Source organism: Gossypium arboreum, chromosome 9 (assembly GCF_025698485.1).
Source record: "Gossypium arboreum isolate Shixiya-1 chromosome 9, ASM2569848v2, whole genome shotgun sequence".
In the NCBI taxonomy this organism is placed as follows: Eukaryota; Viridiplantae; Streptophyta; class Magnoliopsida; order Malvales; family Malvaceae; genus Gossypium; species Gossypium arboreum.
In genome coordinates, this window is record NC_069078.1 from 84,423,761 (window position 1) to 84,439,500 (window position 15,740).

The window sequence follows — 15,740 nt, forward strand, 5'->3', positions numbered from 1 at the left end:
GCAAGTAAGTATGTAACAGCCAAATTTTTCAGCGGTGTCGGAAACAGTGATTCGAGATCACTAAATCCGACAAGTATGTTTAGAAATTTTAACAAATAATAATTATAGGCCAAGTGCGAACTTAAAAGAATTGTTTTTAATTAGTGAATTTTGCGATTTTAAAAGAATTAATCAGGTAAATTTGGTTGAAAACGAGGTATCGAGACCTCGGATTTATAAACCAAGCCATAAATATTTTTATAAATATTTATGGAGTGTTATTAAGTTAGTATTAAAGTTTCTTTAGAAAATTTTAACGTTTGGTTAGTCAATTAATTAAAAAGGACTAAATTGAAAATAGTGTAAAATTTATTAAATTGTGATTAAATAGTTTAAGTGATTAAAAAGGAGGGATTTAAAAGGCAATTGGACCCAAATTGTATGGGCTGGACGGTTGGGCAAGAAAATCAGCAAAAAAGACAAGGAGAAACAAGGGCAAAATGGGAAATTTTGCAAATTAAACATATAAAACAAGACAAATTTGAAAAATCTAGAGATATCATCATTTTTCTTCAGCAAAAACGCCATGGGAGGTCTGAAAGCTACTGGTTTTTCATACTTTGACATATGTGAGTTCAATTCTTACCCTTTTTTTTGAGATTTTTATGTTTTTGTGACTTTTATAATTAGGTCCAAGTGTTTAATTCATTAGTTTTTGATTTTATGAACAAAATTAAAAGCTATCATTAATAAGTTTTAGCTGTTTATGATGAAATAAAATGAATTTGAAGCTTTGATTTTGTTGTTTGATGATTTTATCAAGTAATTTCAATAGAAATTGATTTTAGGACCTAATTGTGAAAAAGTTGTGAATTAAGGTTTAGTGTTAAAATTATGACTTTTAAAGATTGTGTAATAGTTTAGAATGATGGAATAAAATGTCAATTAAGAAAAATTAGCTTAATAGATGGGCTAATTGAGCAAGGACTGAATTGTATGACCTTTGAAATTTAGAGGAAAAATGGTAATAAACATCTTGAACTAAAACAATATTGGACAGCAGAAGTAGACTAACTTTGAAAAATCGCCATAAATTGTAGAAATTGAATTAGAAGATGAATACAATATGAAATTAAAGCTTATTGAGTCTAGTTTTTCATAGAAGAAACGGTGTAAGCAATGGATTTGTAAATTATGAGATATAATGAATTTTGTGAGACAATATTAGAATGAATTCGGGTTCCCCTGTTTTGACTTTGGAAAATCACCAAAAATTGGAGAAAATTAATTAGAGTCTAAAATTTATATGCTTAGAATCCTTAACGAGTCTATTTTCAATAGAAATCAATAGGAACATTATCCGAGTTTTTTACTATGATATAATTAATTTTTAGTGAAGAGAGGTTAGAACTGTTAGATAGTGAAACAGGGGAAACTTAAATGAATAAACTGTACTAATTGGCTAAACCAAAAAATTCTTAAAATTTTATGGTCGAATGATATGTGAGTCTAGTTTTAGGGAAAATTTACGGATCTTAATTTTGAGCTCTGTAGCTTGAAGTATAAATAATTGAGTGACTATGACTCGTGTGAACAGATTGATGTGAGCATTAATAAGTAAATTGTGAAATCGTACTTACAAGAATGTTATATACATTAAGGATGTGGAATGGAGAGGAGGAGGAGGAAAAATATATATGAATATTCAGTTAGCATGGCTAATTTGCATGTTTTAAGCTCATGGACTAAAATTGAATAAAAGTAAAACTTTAGGGGGCAATTTTGTAAAAATGTCAAAAATGACTAAATTGAAGGGAATAAATTGTTTTATTATCTAAATTAATAAATTTAATGAAATTATCAATTTAAGATTGGGTGAAATTTGGGAAAATGGTAAATTACCAATATGCCCCTAAATCTTGGTATTTCTGCAATTTAGTCAGGTAGGTTCGGATACCCTGAATGAGCATGTAAATATGAAAATTTAAGTATTGTATCATATTTTATATGGTATTTTGAATTGAATATATGAAAAGGATGTTACATGAAACATGAAAATGAATACTAAATAATATAAATTAATTGAAATTATTCTGAAAATTTCGGTAATGCCTCGTATCCTATCCCGGTCTCAGGTACAAGTATGGGGTATTACAAAGTATCACTTACCATATACTTAACCTTTGTACACTTACCGTTTCCATAGTTACCAATTACCAATTCAATCTTTCAATACCTCTAACCACTTAATCATATGCACTCATTTCGTGCACATACATAATTGTATATATGTATTTAGGAGCTTAGTTCTTGAGTTCATATTCACATTAATATTTCAAATAATCAAATCATGAAAAGTATTAAAGTTTCGTATACGTATATAAAGGACCAAACATATTCCTTATCACATATACATAAATGACCAAACGCAATCCATACCTTGTATTTGCACATCCTGCCGAATACAACTCAAATTAGTAAATTTTTATGAAACTAATTAAATCCTTATCTTAAAGATATACAAATGGTCTTCGGTTTGAAATAATTCAAGGCACTTAGCCATAGCCTGCTAGGTTTTTTAAAAAAAAATCCGAATCCAGTTACCAGTACCAAGCCTGCGAGACTTTAAGCCCGGATATATCATCATAGTTAATTCACAAAGTTGTATACACATCAATTCACATACCTTCGATTTTTCCAACACGGAAACACATTAATAAGGTATCACTTCATTCGAACTTATTCGTATCTCAATATAGCTAGTCTCATTTCACAAGAGCTATTAGGCCACATCACGTAGTCAGCGAGTCTTAACCCGGATACTTTCCAAATTCCATGTATATTTAATCACATGTTACCACATTTCACACAAACTATCACCACTGGAATTCATTAACCTCATTCGAATATAAGCATATAGCATGTACCTTAACTTCATGTCATAATATCATTCGACTTTAACACATATTTATATATATATATATACACATATATATATCTTTCAATAAACTTCCAACTAAATAAGAAAATACACACATGACTTACATTCTTCTCATGACAACCATTCGGCTAAACAACATATAAGTCACCACACCTTCAATTTATAAAACTATCAACACATATTACATATACATTGCTTACGTTTATAAAATAGCCATTCGGATAACTTGCACACATTTAAATTTTAGCCATTTTGGCCTCACCACCTATATATTTATCTTGTACATCAATTCAGCAATAGCTTATAAGCAACTCAATTAGTTTCATCAATGTTTACAACAAAATCACAGATTCACTACAAGCTGTTTTCTTGAGCAACAATCATTAAATTATTTGTAACTGGAGCTAAGAAACTCCAAATTAAGTTCCGTAAATTTTCCCTGAAAATAGACTCATATATATTCTATCCATAAAATTTTCAGGATTTTTGGTTTGGCCAATCAAAACCAGAATTTTCTTAAAGTTTCCCCTATTTCACTGTTTGACTATACTAACCACTCTTCACTACGAATCAAATTTCTCATTGTACAGATTTCAAAATATGTTCTTGTTTATTTCATTTGAAACTAGACTCATTAAGGAGTCTAAAAATATAAATTTTATCTTCTAACAATTTTTTTACTATTTATAATTATTTTCTAAAGACAGAACAGGGGATTTCAAATTCATTCTGACACTGTCACACACAACTTTAAATATCTCTCCATAGGAAATTCCTTTGCTTGCACTGTTTATTTTATAAGAAACTAGACTCATTGATATTTAATTACATATTTTATTCAGTCTCTAATTCCACTCCAACAATTTATGGTGATTTTCAAAAATCACGCTACTGCTGCTGTCCTAAGCAGACTATTACAATTTGCTCTTAAATTTCCAAGTCCAATCACTTAAGAACTTACCATTTGAGTTTAAAACATATCATCATATATAAGTACTTCTTATTATCACATACAAATCATAATTTAAATATCACTTTTCTAATAACCAATCTGCTAAGGCTTATAGAAGTAACTTATTCCTTATCATTTTACTATAGGTAATTACACCAATTCATAGTCCCATCTTTACCCGTATTCCATATCATTCTTCATTATAACTAAACTTATATGCTAGAAACTTATTTATTTCAATATGTAATTCAAGTAGAACCATTAGGTCACATTTTGTTTATTATGTTCATATAAATATATATCATCGTTTATCAAATTTTAAGCTAAGTTCCATTACTCAAAGACTTACCTCAGATTTATTTGAACAACTGCGGATAGGCTACTCGATTGCTTTCTCCTTTCCCTTATCTGATTTAGATCCTCTTTGCTCATGAGCTTAATTAAAACAAATGAATTTGTTTAATTACTTATTCAACATTACTTCTTTAATAGTCACATTTGACAATCATATAACTTCAATGCATAATATGTTTATAAAATATGCCATGACTAACTTTTATGCTTATTATACCAATACCTAATTTGCATGCACAAACAAAAATTCACATTACTTACCACGCTTTCATATACACAAATTTAACTATATATATATATATATATATATATATATATATATATATATATATATATAGCATACCATTAACTTATAAACCCTATTCAGCCCTAACCAAACAAATTTAACCTCCATTTAAAATTTTCATTCCAAGATCAAAGTAGCAATTTCATAATGGTTTCACCTATGTCAAACAATGACCGAATCACTCCATCATAATTATAGCCGATTCTATTTTGCTCCTATTAAGATCATAACTCACTTAGAATAATTACTAATCTTTTCCCACTCTCGTATATAGTACTATAAGAAATGCCGAATGCTTTAACATAACCTAATTAGAATTTTATCCAACAACATCTTAATTAGCCATTTCCTATCCTTAAAAAAAAAAACGTCAAATACAAGGCGATTTACAACTATACATTATACCAAACTTGCTAGAACCCTTAATCCTTAACCGAATGTTATAACTCAACTACACATTTTATTCATTAAAACATCTTCAAGGACCTCATTCGGCAACTCTCTTTAAATACACTAATCTCAACTTTCAAGTTAAAAACAATTTACCATTTATACAAATACTACATAAATGACCGATTATTCAAAAATCACATATGTACATAATTGAAACTTATTCCATAACATTCACAAGGCCAAATACCCACATGAACAAATTAACCAATGTCATTCAACTTTTAAAGCTAAAAAGTCAATATATAACCAACCATCTTAATGTCACAAAAAAAATATCTACTATGAGTTTCAAGCTTATTGACCGAATTTCCAACCTCAAAAACCTAAGTTTAATCTATGGGATAAGTAAAATATGAACTAATCATCTCAATTATGCATAAATTTTCAAGATTATTCAATACATACCTCATTCTAGCCATCATCTAAGCCAAAAATCAAACAACAAAATTTTCTTCTCCCTCACTTTAAGCTACGGCAATGGAGGACAAGGATGAACCAACTTTGGTTTCTCCTCCCACTAACTATTATCTAATATCTCCTTTTTATTTATTAATTCATTTGTAATATAAAATGTTAAATCAAAAATACATATTATATATAAAACAATATCATGACCTGCCACTATCCAAAAAATGGGTATTTTGACATGCAAGTCCACATTTTTGAATACATGCATTAATAGATCACTTTATATTTACCTAACCTATTTCACAAATGTCTCACATAAGCCTTTTGACTAAAATTCACATTCAACTAACAGAATTTAAGCATCAAAATTTCACACATGCACTATCACACATAGTAGATATGAATTTTAATATTTAATAAATTTTATAACTCGATTTTGTGGTCTCGAAACCACATCTCGACTAGAGTCAAATTAGGGATGTCACAAGAAAGGTTAATATGTATAAAGCAGATTGTAAAGATGGAAGTAGGAGAGTGAAGAAAAGTTATTTAATTCATCTTCAAACTATTTCTTATGGGGATCAAAGTCGTAGAACCATTTCCACAAATCATAGATTCCAAAAATCCCATAAAGAAGGAAAGATTAAAAAAAACAAAACCTAAAATCTAACCCAGGCCTAGCTATGTACCACCGGAGTTTCCTTGCCATCCTTCAACTGGTAAGTGGACATTAGGCCGCATATTGGGTGGCAAATTGAAGAAAGGCAACCCACCTGGGACAGCACCGTCATCGGTAAACACGTTACCACCATTGTTTCCGCCGCCGCCGCCGCTTTGCATCTGCATTTGGTCATCATCCTCTTCCAAAGGGAGTCTCTCATAGGCCACATTTGTAAACGACGATGCTATGAGAATAACAGGTCCAGCCGCCATCAGTTCCCCAACCACATTTCCCCCAACAGCCTGACCTTGCCCGCCGGCCAAAAAGATTGTCAAACTGGTGGCGCCTGGAGGAGCTGGCGGCGGCAAAAACGAACCCGAAAGTGATAATATTTCGAATCTGCCATGAAGGGTAACAACAGCTCCAGCGGTAGCTGGTTGCCTAATGCTGACGTTGGTCACCGTACCACTCCCGCTCAGTATACACGCTCCCCTTTGCCTTCTCCGAGCGTAGTTGGCAACACAGTCGAACACATCGCAGCCGCTCCCAACTTCCAGTAAGTGAGCCCCGAGCGTGTTTGCACTCTCCCTAGTGACGATGACCGGAGGTTTGGGCTTGTTTTTAGAACCTGGTGGACGACCCCTGAGCCTACGGGCTATAACAAGCTCAGTGGGAACCGTTGACTAAATCCAGAGGTGGGAAACATCATCTTGGCCGTGACGATTGTTTGAAACTTCGTGATCTTCAGGTTCAGGTTGGTGATGGAGGTGAAGGTCGGGTCTTTGAAGATGTTGAACGTAGCCAGAAGCAGCAGTGCCTAAATCAAGACCCGCCATGCGAGAGCAACAAAGGACAGCCGTAAAAAAGGGAAAATAATGGATTAAAATAGTTTTTTTTCTTAAAGAAATTATATATAATAAATCAAGAGTTAGATTAAAGGGAAGGGCTTGTTTGGGGGCTCGAAGAAATGAGGAGAGAAAGGTTTTAGTGCTTTTTTATATTATTTTCAAAGAAAATAAAAGACAAGGAGAAGGACTGCTATGCAAGAAAAGGGAAAGAAACAAGGACGAAGAGAGGGAGGGGGGACTAAGTCTGAAAGGTTGCAATCATTTTCTCATCCTTAAAGTTTAAATAATATGAAAACCAAAAATAGGTTGGATGCAAGGTGGGAAATCACAAAATTTACTCAGGAGCTAGCTCGCGAGTTGCTTATTGCGATATCTTATTCTGTACCTGATACCGATCCAAATTCAGATCATGCATTGAAAATCGTAGATGGCGCAAATGGCACTGTGGCTGCAATCGACAAGGCTGAAAAATATAGGTCTGAACTGATTTCGATATCCGATCGTCTCGATGCTCAAGTGCCTCTGTTGTGCTTGGGAACCATGGCGGTTAAAGGAGACAAAATTGTAATGGATATTTTAATACATACAGTGGCTGTTAATGATTTCTAGAACTGAACTTGTTGTAGTGTTGTGTGATTTTTACACCTAATGTGGATTTGTTTCGCTTGTGATTCTCTCCATATCAATGTAAATAAGGAAACATACTTTTGTAGAGACCATGTTGTGTTAAAAACTCAAATTTCTGAACCTGATAGTCTTCTCTGCTACCTGTTGCTTTTCATCTTCGCACTCAAATTTTGTTTATTTTGTTATTTGGTAACCAAATTTCTTTTGTCTTCAGATTCATTCTTTTGTTATTGACCAAATTTAAGCTCAAAATTTCTTTAATTTTCAATATCATCCATTATGGTCCAGTGGTTAGGATATCTGGCTTTCACCCAGGAGACCCAGCTTCCATTCTTCTGGCAATGTGTTCTGTTTTAGTTATCCAAAAAATAGGGATAATATCATATTTGGAACTTATATTTTCATAAAATGTTCAATGTGGTACTTATATTTTCTAAATAATAATTGAATTAATGCATACAAAACTTGAAGTAAAAAAAAAAAGGGAAATTGGTGAAATTACCTTAACTCAAAGAAGAAAATATATGAATAGATTAGTTCTTGAGTGACACGCTTCCTGTTTTGATTTTGATTTTAGCTTACCCAAAAAATTAAAAGACGAGTTAAATGGCTAAAAACGATTATATTTTACTATTTTTTTATTTTTTTGAAATTTTTGGAATTAGAATTAAATTGATAAATTTTTGTAAATATTTTATTGAAATTTTTAAAATTTGAACGAAAATGATAAATTTTATAAATAATGAGGACTAAATTGATAGAATGTATAAAGATTATATAGCTAAATTTGTTATTAGACTAATGAAAAAGCCCACATTACTTTTTGTCACTCTCTACTTTGATAAATTTGCAAGAGAGTGACTAAAATATTTAATTTCAAAAAAATTAATGAGTATATTAAAAAAAATTATAGTTGTGTAACTAAAATAAAACTAAAAGCATAGTTTAGTAACTATTTTTGGAATTTACCCAATGTGTTGATGTAGGGTCCAAATAATAAATGAATTTATTCAATTTTCATTTTTAATATTTTTAAATATATGCTAACTGTTTAGAATAGGAAAGCAACAGCTACCAAGCCAATATAGGCCAATAAATTTCATTTGGGCATCAAGGACCACGGTTTTAGTGTAGCATATATGACAACTTTCTACCTAAACTTATGAGTTATTTATTATTTGTTTAAAATTTATTAAGATTTAGATAAAAATATGAATTAAGGTAAAGTAATTGAGTCTTAGGGTCCCTTTAGATGGACGGTGCATTTACCTACAATTAGCATAAAAATAACAGTAACAGTGAGATTAAATATTATAGCGTGAGATAAAAAGAAAACTAAATATAGTGCACTGAAAATAAACGTCCATCCAAAAAGGCTATTAGACATGCAATCTTAAGCATGAGTTTAACCTGATTGAAATACAAATAAATACTAATATTTTATTATTAATGATTATAAACAATGTTATATATTTAGTATTTATGCTGTTTTTAATCCATTTTATAATGATCAATAATTATATTTTTTTTGATGAATGAAACATCATAATAACATAAAACTAACTAGAGGTACATCCAAGGCCCTGTAAAGGCATAACAAAAATTTGAGTACTACCATTATTATTAACACACATATTAGCTAGATTATCAGCTTCTTTATTATAATCTCTGGAATCGTTTTGTATCGTTCATAGTGACAATTTAGCTAAATGTAGATTAATTCATCTAACTAAGGTGAAATTCAATACTTTAGTAGCACACGCTTGAATAGTTTGTACCGCCTCTAGACTGTCTAAAAAGATAAATACTCTTTCAAATCCCTTATCAATAGCGTCTAAAACATAATTTTGACAACAATTCAGCATCTAAAACAGAAAAAATCCCTACAAGTCGAGTATATCCAAGAATCCATCTGTTGTATCTGTTAAGAAGAATTCCCCCGATTGAGGCTAAACTAGAATAAACTTGTAACACCCCAAATCCAACCTAGACGTTACGGCCGAGTCTGGAGAGATTACAATAGCTCGTTAAGAAACTTTTGATTTAATCAAATTCAGTGTGCGTTTCAAAAGCATAAAATTTGACAAAATTCTCACAAACGTTTAAAAAAATTTAAGTTTGGAAAACACTTACTTTAAAACCAAATTTTGAATTCAAAATTGTGTGTTTTGAAAGTATATATTTTGGCAAATCATTTCCAGTTTTAAGTAAAATATTGGTTAAAAATTGTTTATTTATTTACAAAAAAACAGTTGAGTGATTACTTAATTTTGCAGCAAAAAATGTTCAAAATTTTGGTTTGAAACCGAATTCTAATTCAATAAATCGTATAATTTTGCAATTTCATTTTAAAAACACCAAAAAATCGACGGAAAAAACAAAAACTAAAACCAAGTCTAAAAATAGCTTTACAGTCCAAAAAGTCCAGAAAAGTTAAAAACATAAACCATCTTATTAAAATAATTGAGAAATAATCTAAACTCTCGCACGCTGTCTGATCTTAAACTTAATGATTACCTGAAAAGTCAGAGATGAAACAAATGGGTGGGCTATAAAGCTCAGTGTATAACTAAACTCAAACATAGAACATACATACCATAATATATAAATTAGAGTATCACTGAGAATTTCATAACGATCAATTGAGCAAAACTGAGAATGCTTTTCAATGCGGTACTTTTTTAGAAAAACATAATGCAATTTTTTTAGAAAACTTCCTACCCAACTTCGCTACACACCAAAATAAAGTTCCCTAGAACTCATCCAACCTAATCACACTAACAGATAATCATGGACAATGCCACCAGAGTTGCAATTAACTGTAGATCAGATATATGTGGTCAAACCATTATACTATAACAAAGCAGCCAGAACAGATGTGTGTTGTCAAACCACTATAAATGCAGTCAAGCTGCCATAACATATATGTGGTTAAACCAACAGATAGTGCTGATCATTAAACTACTAGAACTTTCTCCTTCCCATAATATCCCAACCTCATGCAATGTGACATGACATGTGTTAGGATGGACCCTGATTAAGCAACGAACAAGAAAAATAGTGGAATAAATTGAGAAATTGAACACACAAATTTAACGTGGAAAAACCCCTCCAAAGAGGATAAAAAACCACGGGCAAAGATAATTTTACTATAATGGCAAAAGAACGAAGAGTACAAAAGATGGAGATAAAGACTAAACCCCGAAAACCCAAAAACAAAGAACTCTAAAAACGTAAACACAAAATTCTCTAAATGTGTTATGAGTTCTAATCTCTAATGGGTGTGTTTTTCTAAGGTTGTAAAAGAGCCTATTTATAAGCTAAATTCATAGGTCAAATAATAATAAAATAATCTAAACTAATTAGTGTTTGATTGAAACAAGTAAACAAAGTTTAACTGAAAAATTATTTTTTAAATTTGACTGAAAATATGAGTCATATTTAACAAATCTCCACCTTGACTCATATTTTCACAACGCCATCTTTGCCAAAGCCCGCCACGAGTCTATCTTGAACTATGTAGGGAATTAACTGAGTCGAATTTGTGCTTAAAAATTGGAAGACTTCTAGCCTTCGACTTGTACACTGTCAAATCAAAACTAACCCGGGTCTAATTTTCACGAACACAGTGCCTTAACTTTTCAAAACCTGCATTTAAAAGAAAACCTCTCTTCAACGAAACGGTCATACATTTTTCCCTCCTATGACTAAGTTGCCTCCACTCCAAACTAGTTGACTTCAACTCCGTAACGGACGAGGGACGTCCAATTTCATCAATCACTGTAGAACCTTCCAGAATATAAAGACTGATAGTTCTTTTATCTTTTAACAAATGAGAGCTCTACGAGATACTTTAATGCCGCTCGACTCTATGTTGATTCTGCATCCTTTCAAGTCTAAAATATTCAAGGAGATGAGATTCTTTCGTAAATCAGGTACAGACCTGACATCTAAGGGTGTCTTAATCATCCCATCGTATATTCTAATTTTAACAGTACCAATACCAATTACCTTACTAGATGAATCGTTTCCCATGCGCACAACTCCACCTTCAATCAAAGTGTATGTGAAGAATCATTCTCTATTGGGACATATGTGGAAAGAACATCCTGAATCTAAGATCCACTCGGACGTGAGCTTGGAGTTATCGCTTGTTGACACTAACAAGAAATCATCACCATTTTCATCTGCCAAATTAGACCAATTACATCTTCCTTGTTACTCTCAGCGATTCTTTTATTTCGTAGTTTATAACAATCTATTTTGACGTGACCTAACTTTTTACAATAGCGACACATTTTGTCTCATTTCTTTGATGCTATTAAAACGGAAGTTTGCCTATCTGTCTTGCTATCCAAATGAAGCTCATTGTCGAGTTTGTCTCTACTTAACAAATGACCCTTCACATCTTCAAATAAGAGTTTGTCTCTGCCATAAATTAGGGTCTCCCTGAAAGACTTGTATGAAGGAAGTAAAGAGTACAATAATAGCATAGCTTGATCTTCATCATCAATATGAACCTCAACGTTCTTTAAATCATTTAAAAGAGTAATAAATTGACTAATATGATCTCTAAGAAGCTCACATTCGTTCATGCGAAATGTAAATAGACGTTATTTCAACACTAAACGGTTAGCCAGAGACTTAGTCGCATAAAGAGTTTCTAACCTTTTCCACAAGGCAGATGAGGTCTTCTCCATCAATACCTCCTGCAATACCGTATTCGCGAGGCACAACTTGATTGCAGACAAAGCCTTTTCATCAAGCTCTTCCTATTGTAACGATCCGAACTTTAAGGTTATCGAAAAATGTATTTTTGAGTCTCCGTTTTTGAAAAATTGATTAGTAAATATTTAATATATATATATATTTATGAAGTTAGTAGAGTGGTTAATTAGAGTTTAATTAAGTGAATTTAGCTTAATTAAGAGTATTTAGGAAAATGACTAAATTGAATAAAGGATAAAAGTTGAATTGTAGATTAAAAGAAAAAAAAGGATCAAAATGGAAAATAGACCATTTAGTATAGTTGAGGCGGCAAACAATGAAAAATCTAAAGATTTTTCTAGATTATTGTTGAATTATAAATTATAAATTATTATTAACTATTATTATTAAATAAATTAAAAAAAAGTGACAAATGTATGGTTTTAAATAGATACACATGTATTAATAATATACACATGTATAAATAATAAATAAGTATTACTTATTATTTAAGTATAAATAATATTATATATATATATGTATATAAAACAAAAGAAAAAAAAAGAGAAGAAGGGAAGAAACAGAATAGTAGAACGAAACAGAGAGGGAAAGAAGGAAAGAAAGAAAAGAAAGAAAAAAAGGGAAAATTTAAGGTTTGAAGCTTGAAGTTTAATTTGCTAACGTTGTCTCGAGAAGTTTCGGCTAAGTAAGGAAATAGCAAAGTCGACGAGGAAAAGCTTGGAAAAGCTCGGAAAATACGGTTTGTATTTCTATAATCCAAACTCAGTCATTATTTGTTATATTTATATACATATGACAATTGTTAGTGTTAGAATTATGATGTTTTACAATTGAAATGGATTGATTTTGGTATGTGATGAATTTATCAAATTTATATTGATTGAAATCATTTTGATTGAATTTATATTGATTGAAATTATAATATATATATATATGATCTATGTAAAAATTTGAATATTGAATGAATGTTATATTGAAAAATTATATTGATTGGAAATATGAGGGAATTGATATGAATATATGAGATTTGTGATAATTGAATATTTGATATTGAAAAGTGAATTGAGTTGTATTGGATTATGAATTAATGTGAATAATTGAAATATATTTGTTGAATTGAATGAAAATGTATGAAATTGTGAAAATGTGTGAATATATGTGATTATTAGAATGGTATATTGATGAAAGATTCATTAAATTGAGAAAGTGAATCAAATACCCTATTAACAGTATTGGACCAGATTGGATACAAATGGCATGCCATTGGGTTTGTGATGTGATGAGGAGATTTGTAGTTCAGCCGAGAAGATGTTTCTGTTATTATATACTTCGGTTTATCCGAAGAGGCATTTAATGCCTTATTGGTGTGTTTGGGAGTATATGATATACTGGTGTGTTATGGAGGATTTATAATATTCCAAGTGTGTTTGGGTTGGATATTCTGGTATGTTTGGGAGGAATCTGCGTATCTATCAGAGTCCGAGTCTTGTTAATAGGGGTAAATAAGTGAAAAGATAAATCGAGTGAATTTGATTGATTGAGCTATTGGAATGAAATGAGAAATTGAATTGAGAATTGAAATTGAGATATGAGATTGAAAATATGAACCAAAAGGTTCATGAAATGAGTGAAGTTCAAATGGATGATGATTGATGTTAGAATGAATTAAAATGGTATATTGTTAAGAAGTAAAGTGTGAATACAAGTGAATTGTGAATATATTGTATAGAATTTATACGGTAAGTAAATGAAATTCATCTATAAAATAAATAAATGAATACTTATAATTGTTATTGTGATTTTAAGTTTAATTGTTATATTATTAAGTGTTCGGATTATGGAAATACCATTGAGTATACCATACTCAGCGTACGGTTTGTTTCCGTGCGCAGGTTAAGTAAAGATAGAACGTTGAATCAGCATCCCAGGCCGATCCCAAATTCAATGAGGTAAAGTGTGTTAATTATGGGTAATGGCATGTACCTAGGATGCCATATGTGTGTGTCATTTTGAAATTGTAAATGTAAGGATGAAATAAATAAATTTAAGGTTTGGTTATGGTATAAAATAGGATTTGAATAATTTGGTATGAATTTGAATTTTTATGAGACAATGTCAGATTGATTTCGGAATTCCCTATTTTGAATTGGGAAAATAATTAAAAATTGTATAAAAATAATTATGGGCTATAATTTATATTCTTAGAATCCTTAATGAGTCTATTTTCAAGATAAATAAACGGGAACATCACCCGAGTCCTGTGCTATGAGATAATTAAATTTTAGTAAAGAAAGGTCGAAGCTGTCAAATAGCAGACCAGGGGTAACTTTGAGGAATAAACTGTACTAATTGGCTAAACCAAAAATTCTGAAATTTTAAAGGTAGAAAGGTATATGAGTCTAGTTTCAAGGAAAATTAACGGAACTTAATTTGGAGCTTCGTAGCTCCAGATATAAATATTTTAATGACTATTTCTCAAGAAGACAGCTTTGACATGAACATAAGAAAATAATGGAATTGTGTGTAATTATTCTGTAAACTCCGGTAATGCTCCATAACTCTCTTCCGGTGATGGTTTAGGGTTAGGGGGTGTTACAATTGTTGGTATCAGAGCTATCAGGTTTATCCGATTCTCGGACTAAATCAAGCTCGGAATTGAGTCTAGAGGTACATGCCAAAGTTAAGTTGAAATTGAATCGGGATCGGATGCTGATATATTTGTTTGCTTCTGTTTTATAGTGAAAACGTTAAAGGAATATATTGATAGTATTGATTATGAAATGTATACTGAAAACGAAAAGTCTCGTGAATTAGATGAAAACTGAATCAGTAATACTGAGTATTTATTCAATGAGTAATTAGTTATTGAATGTTAAATGATGAAATAATAGAGAAAGAGATAATACATAATGTTTAGAATTATAACTGATGCTTTTTAGTGAATATAAGAAATTGTATCTGTTACGATAATTGCCTCTCCTGTTTCTCAATCGGTTCCCGAAGTGCTTCAAAGTGTAGAACTCATCGAAACGGGTAAGTATCTGTTGTTAAATACTCCGTAAATATAGTGTGAAAGAATTGGGAATTATAGTTGAAATTGATTTTGAAAAGAACTGAAATCTGGTTAGAGAGTATTATATCAGGGTTATAAATGAATTATTTTGCTCGCCGAATAAATGTTAAAAAGGTATGATATTTCTGCTAAAAGATTTAGTCTGCCAGTGATGAAAATATTGATTAATGTTGTGATTATGTATGAAAGGGTTATTTGGAAATTTTCTGAAATGAGTTTTGAAAGAAATATATATATCAGTCAGAGATTTCTTGATCAGAGATACGAAGGAATTTTTAAAATTTAAACAGAGTAATATACCCGCAATTATGTTTGAATTGAAATTATTTGATTGAATAAATATATCAGAGGGTGTATTCCGATAGAAACTATGATATACAAATGGTTTGAAAATGGTTTAGATGAAGACAAAAGCCGAAGAATGTAGAAT

General features: G+C 30.9%; 1 protein-coding gene across 1 annotated transcript; it reads right to left on the minus strand.

Annotated features, from left to right (window-relative positions):
• Positions 1–5,907: 5,907 nt before the first annotated feature.
• LOC128280569 (AT-hook motif nuclear-localized protein 23-like) lies at positions 5,908–7,139 on the minus strand. Its single transcript, XM_053018765.1, has one exon. It carries the CDS (start codon positions 6,304–6,306, stop codon positions 6,055–6,057), a length of 252 nt encoding a protein of 83 aa, XP_052874725.1. The 5' UTR covers positions 6,307–7,139; the 3' UTR covers positions 5,908–6,054.
• Between the last annotated feature and the right edge of the window lie 8,601 nt (positions 7,140–15,740).

Excerpts from the sequence above, each read along its gene's own strand:
- LOC128280569 (XM_053018765.1), bottom strand. The coding sequence starts at position 6,306 with ATGGCGGCTGGACCTGTTATTCTCATAGCATCGTCGTTTACAAATGTG.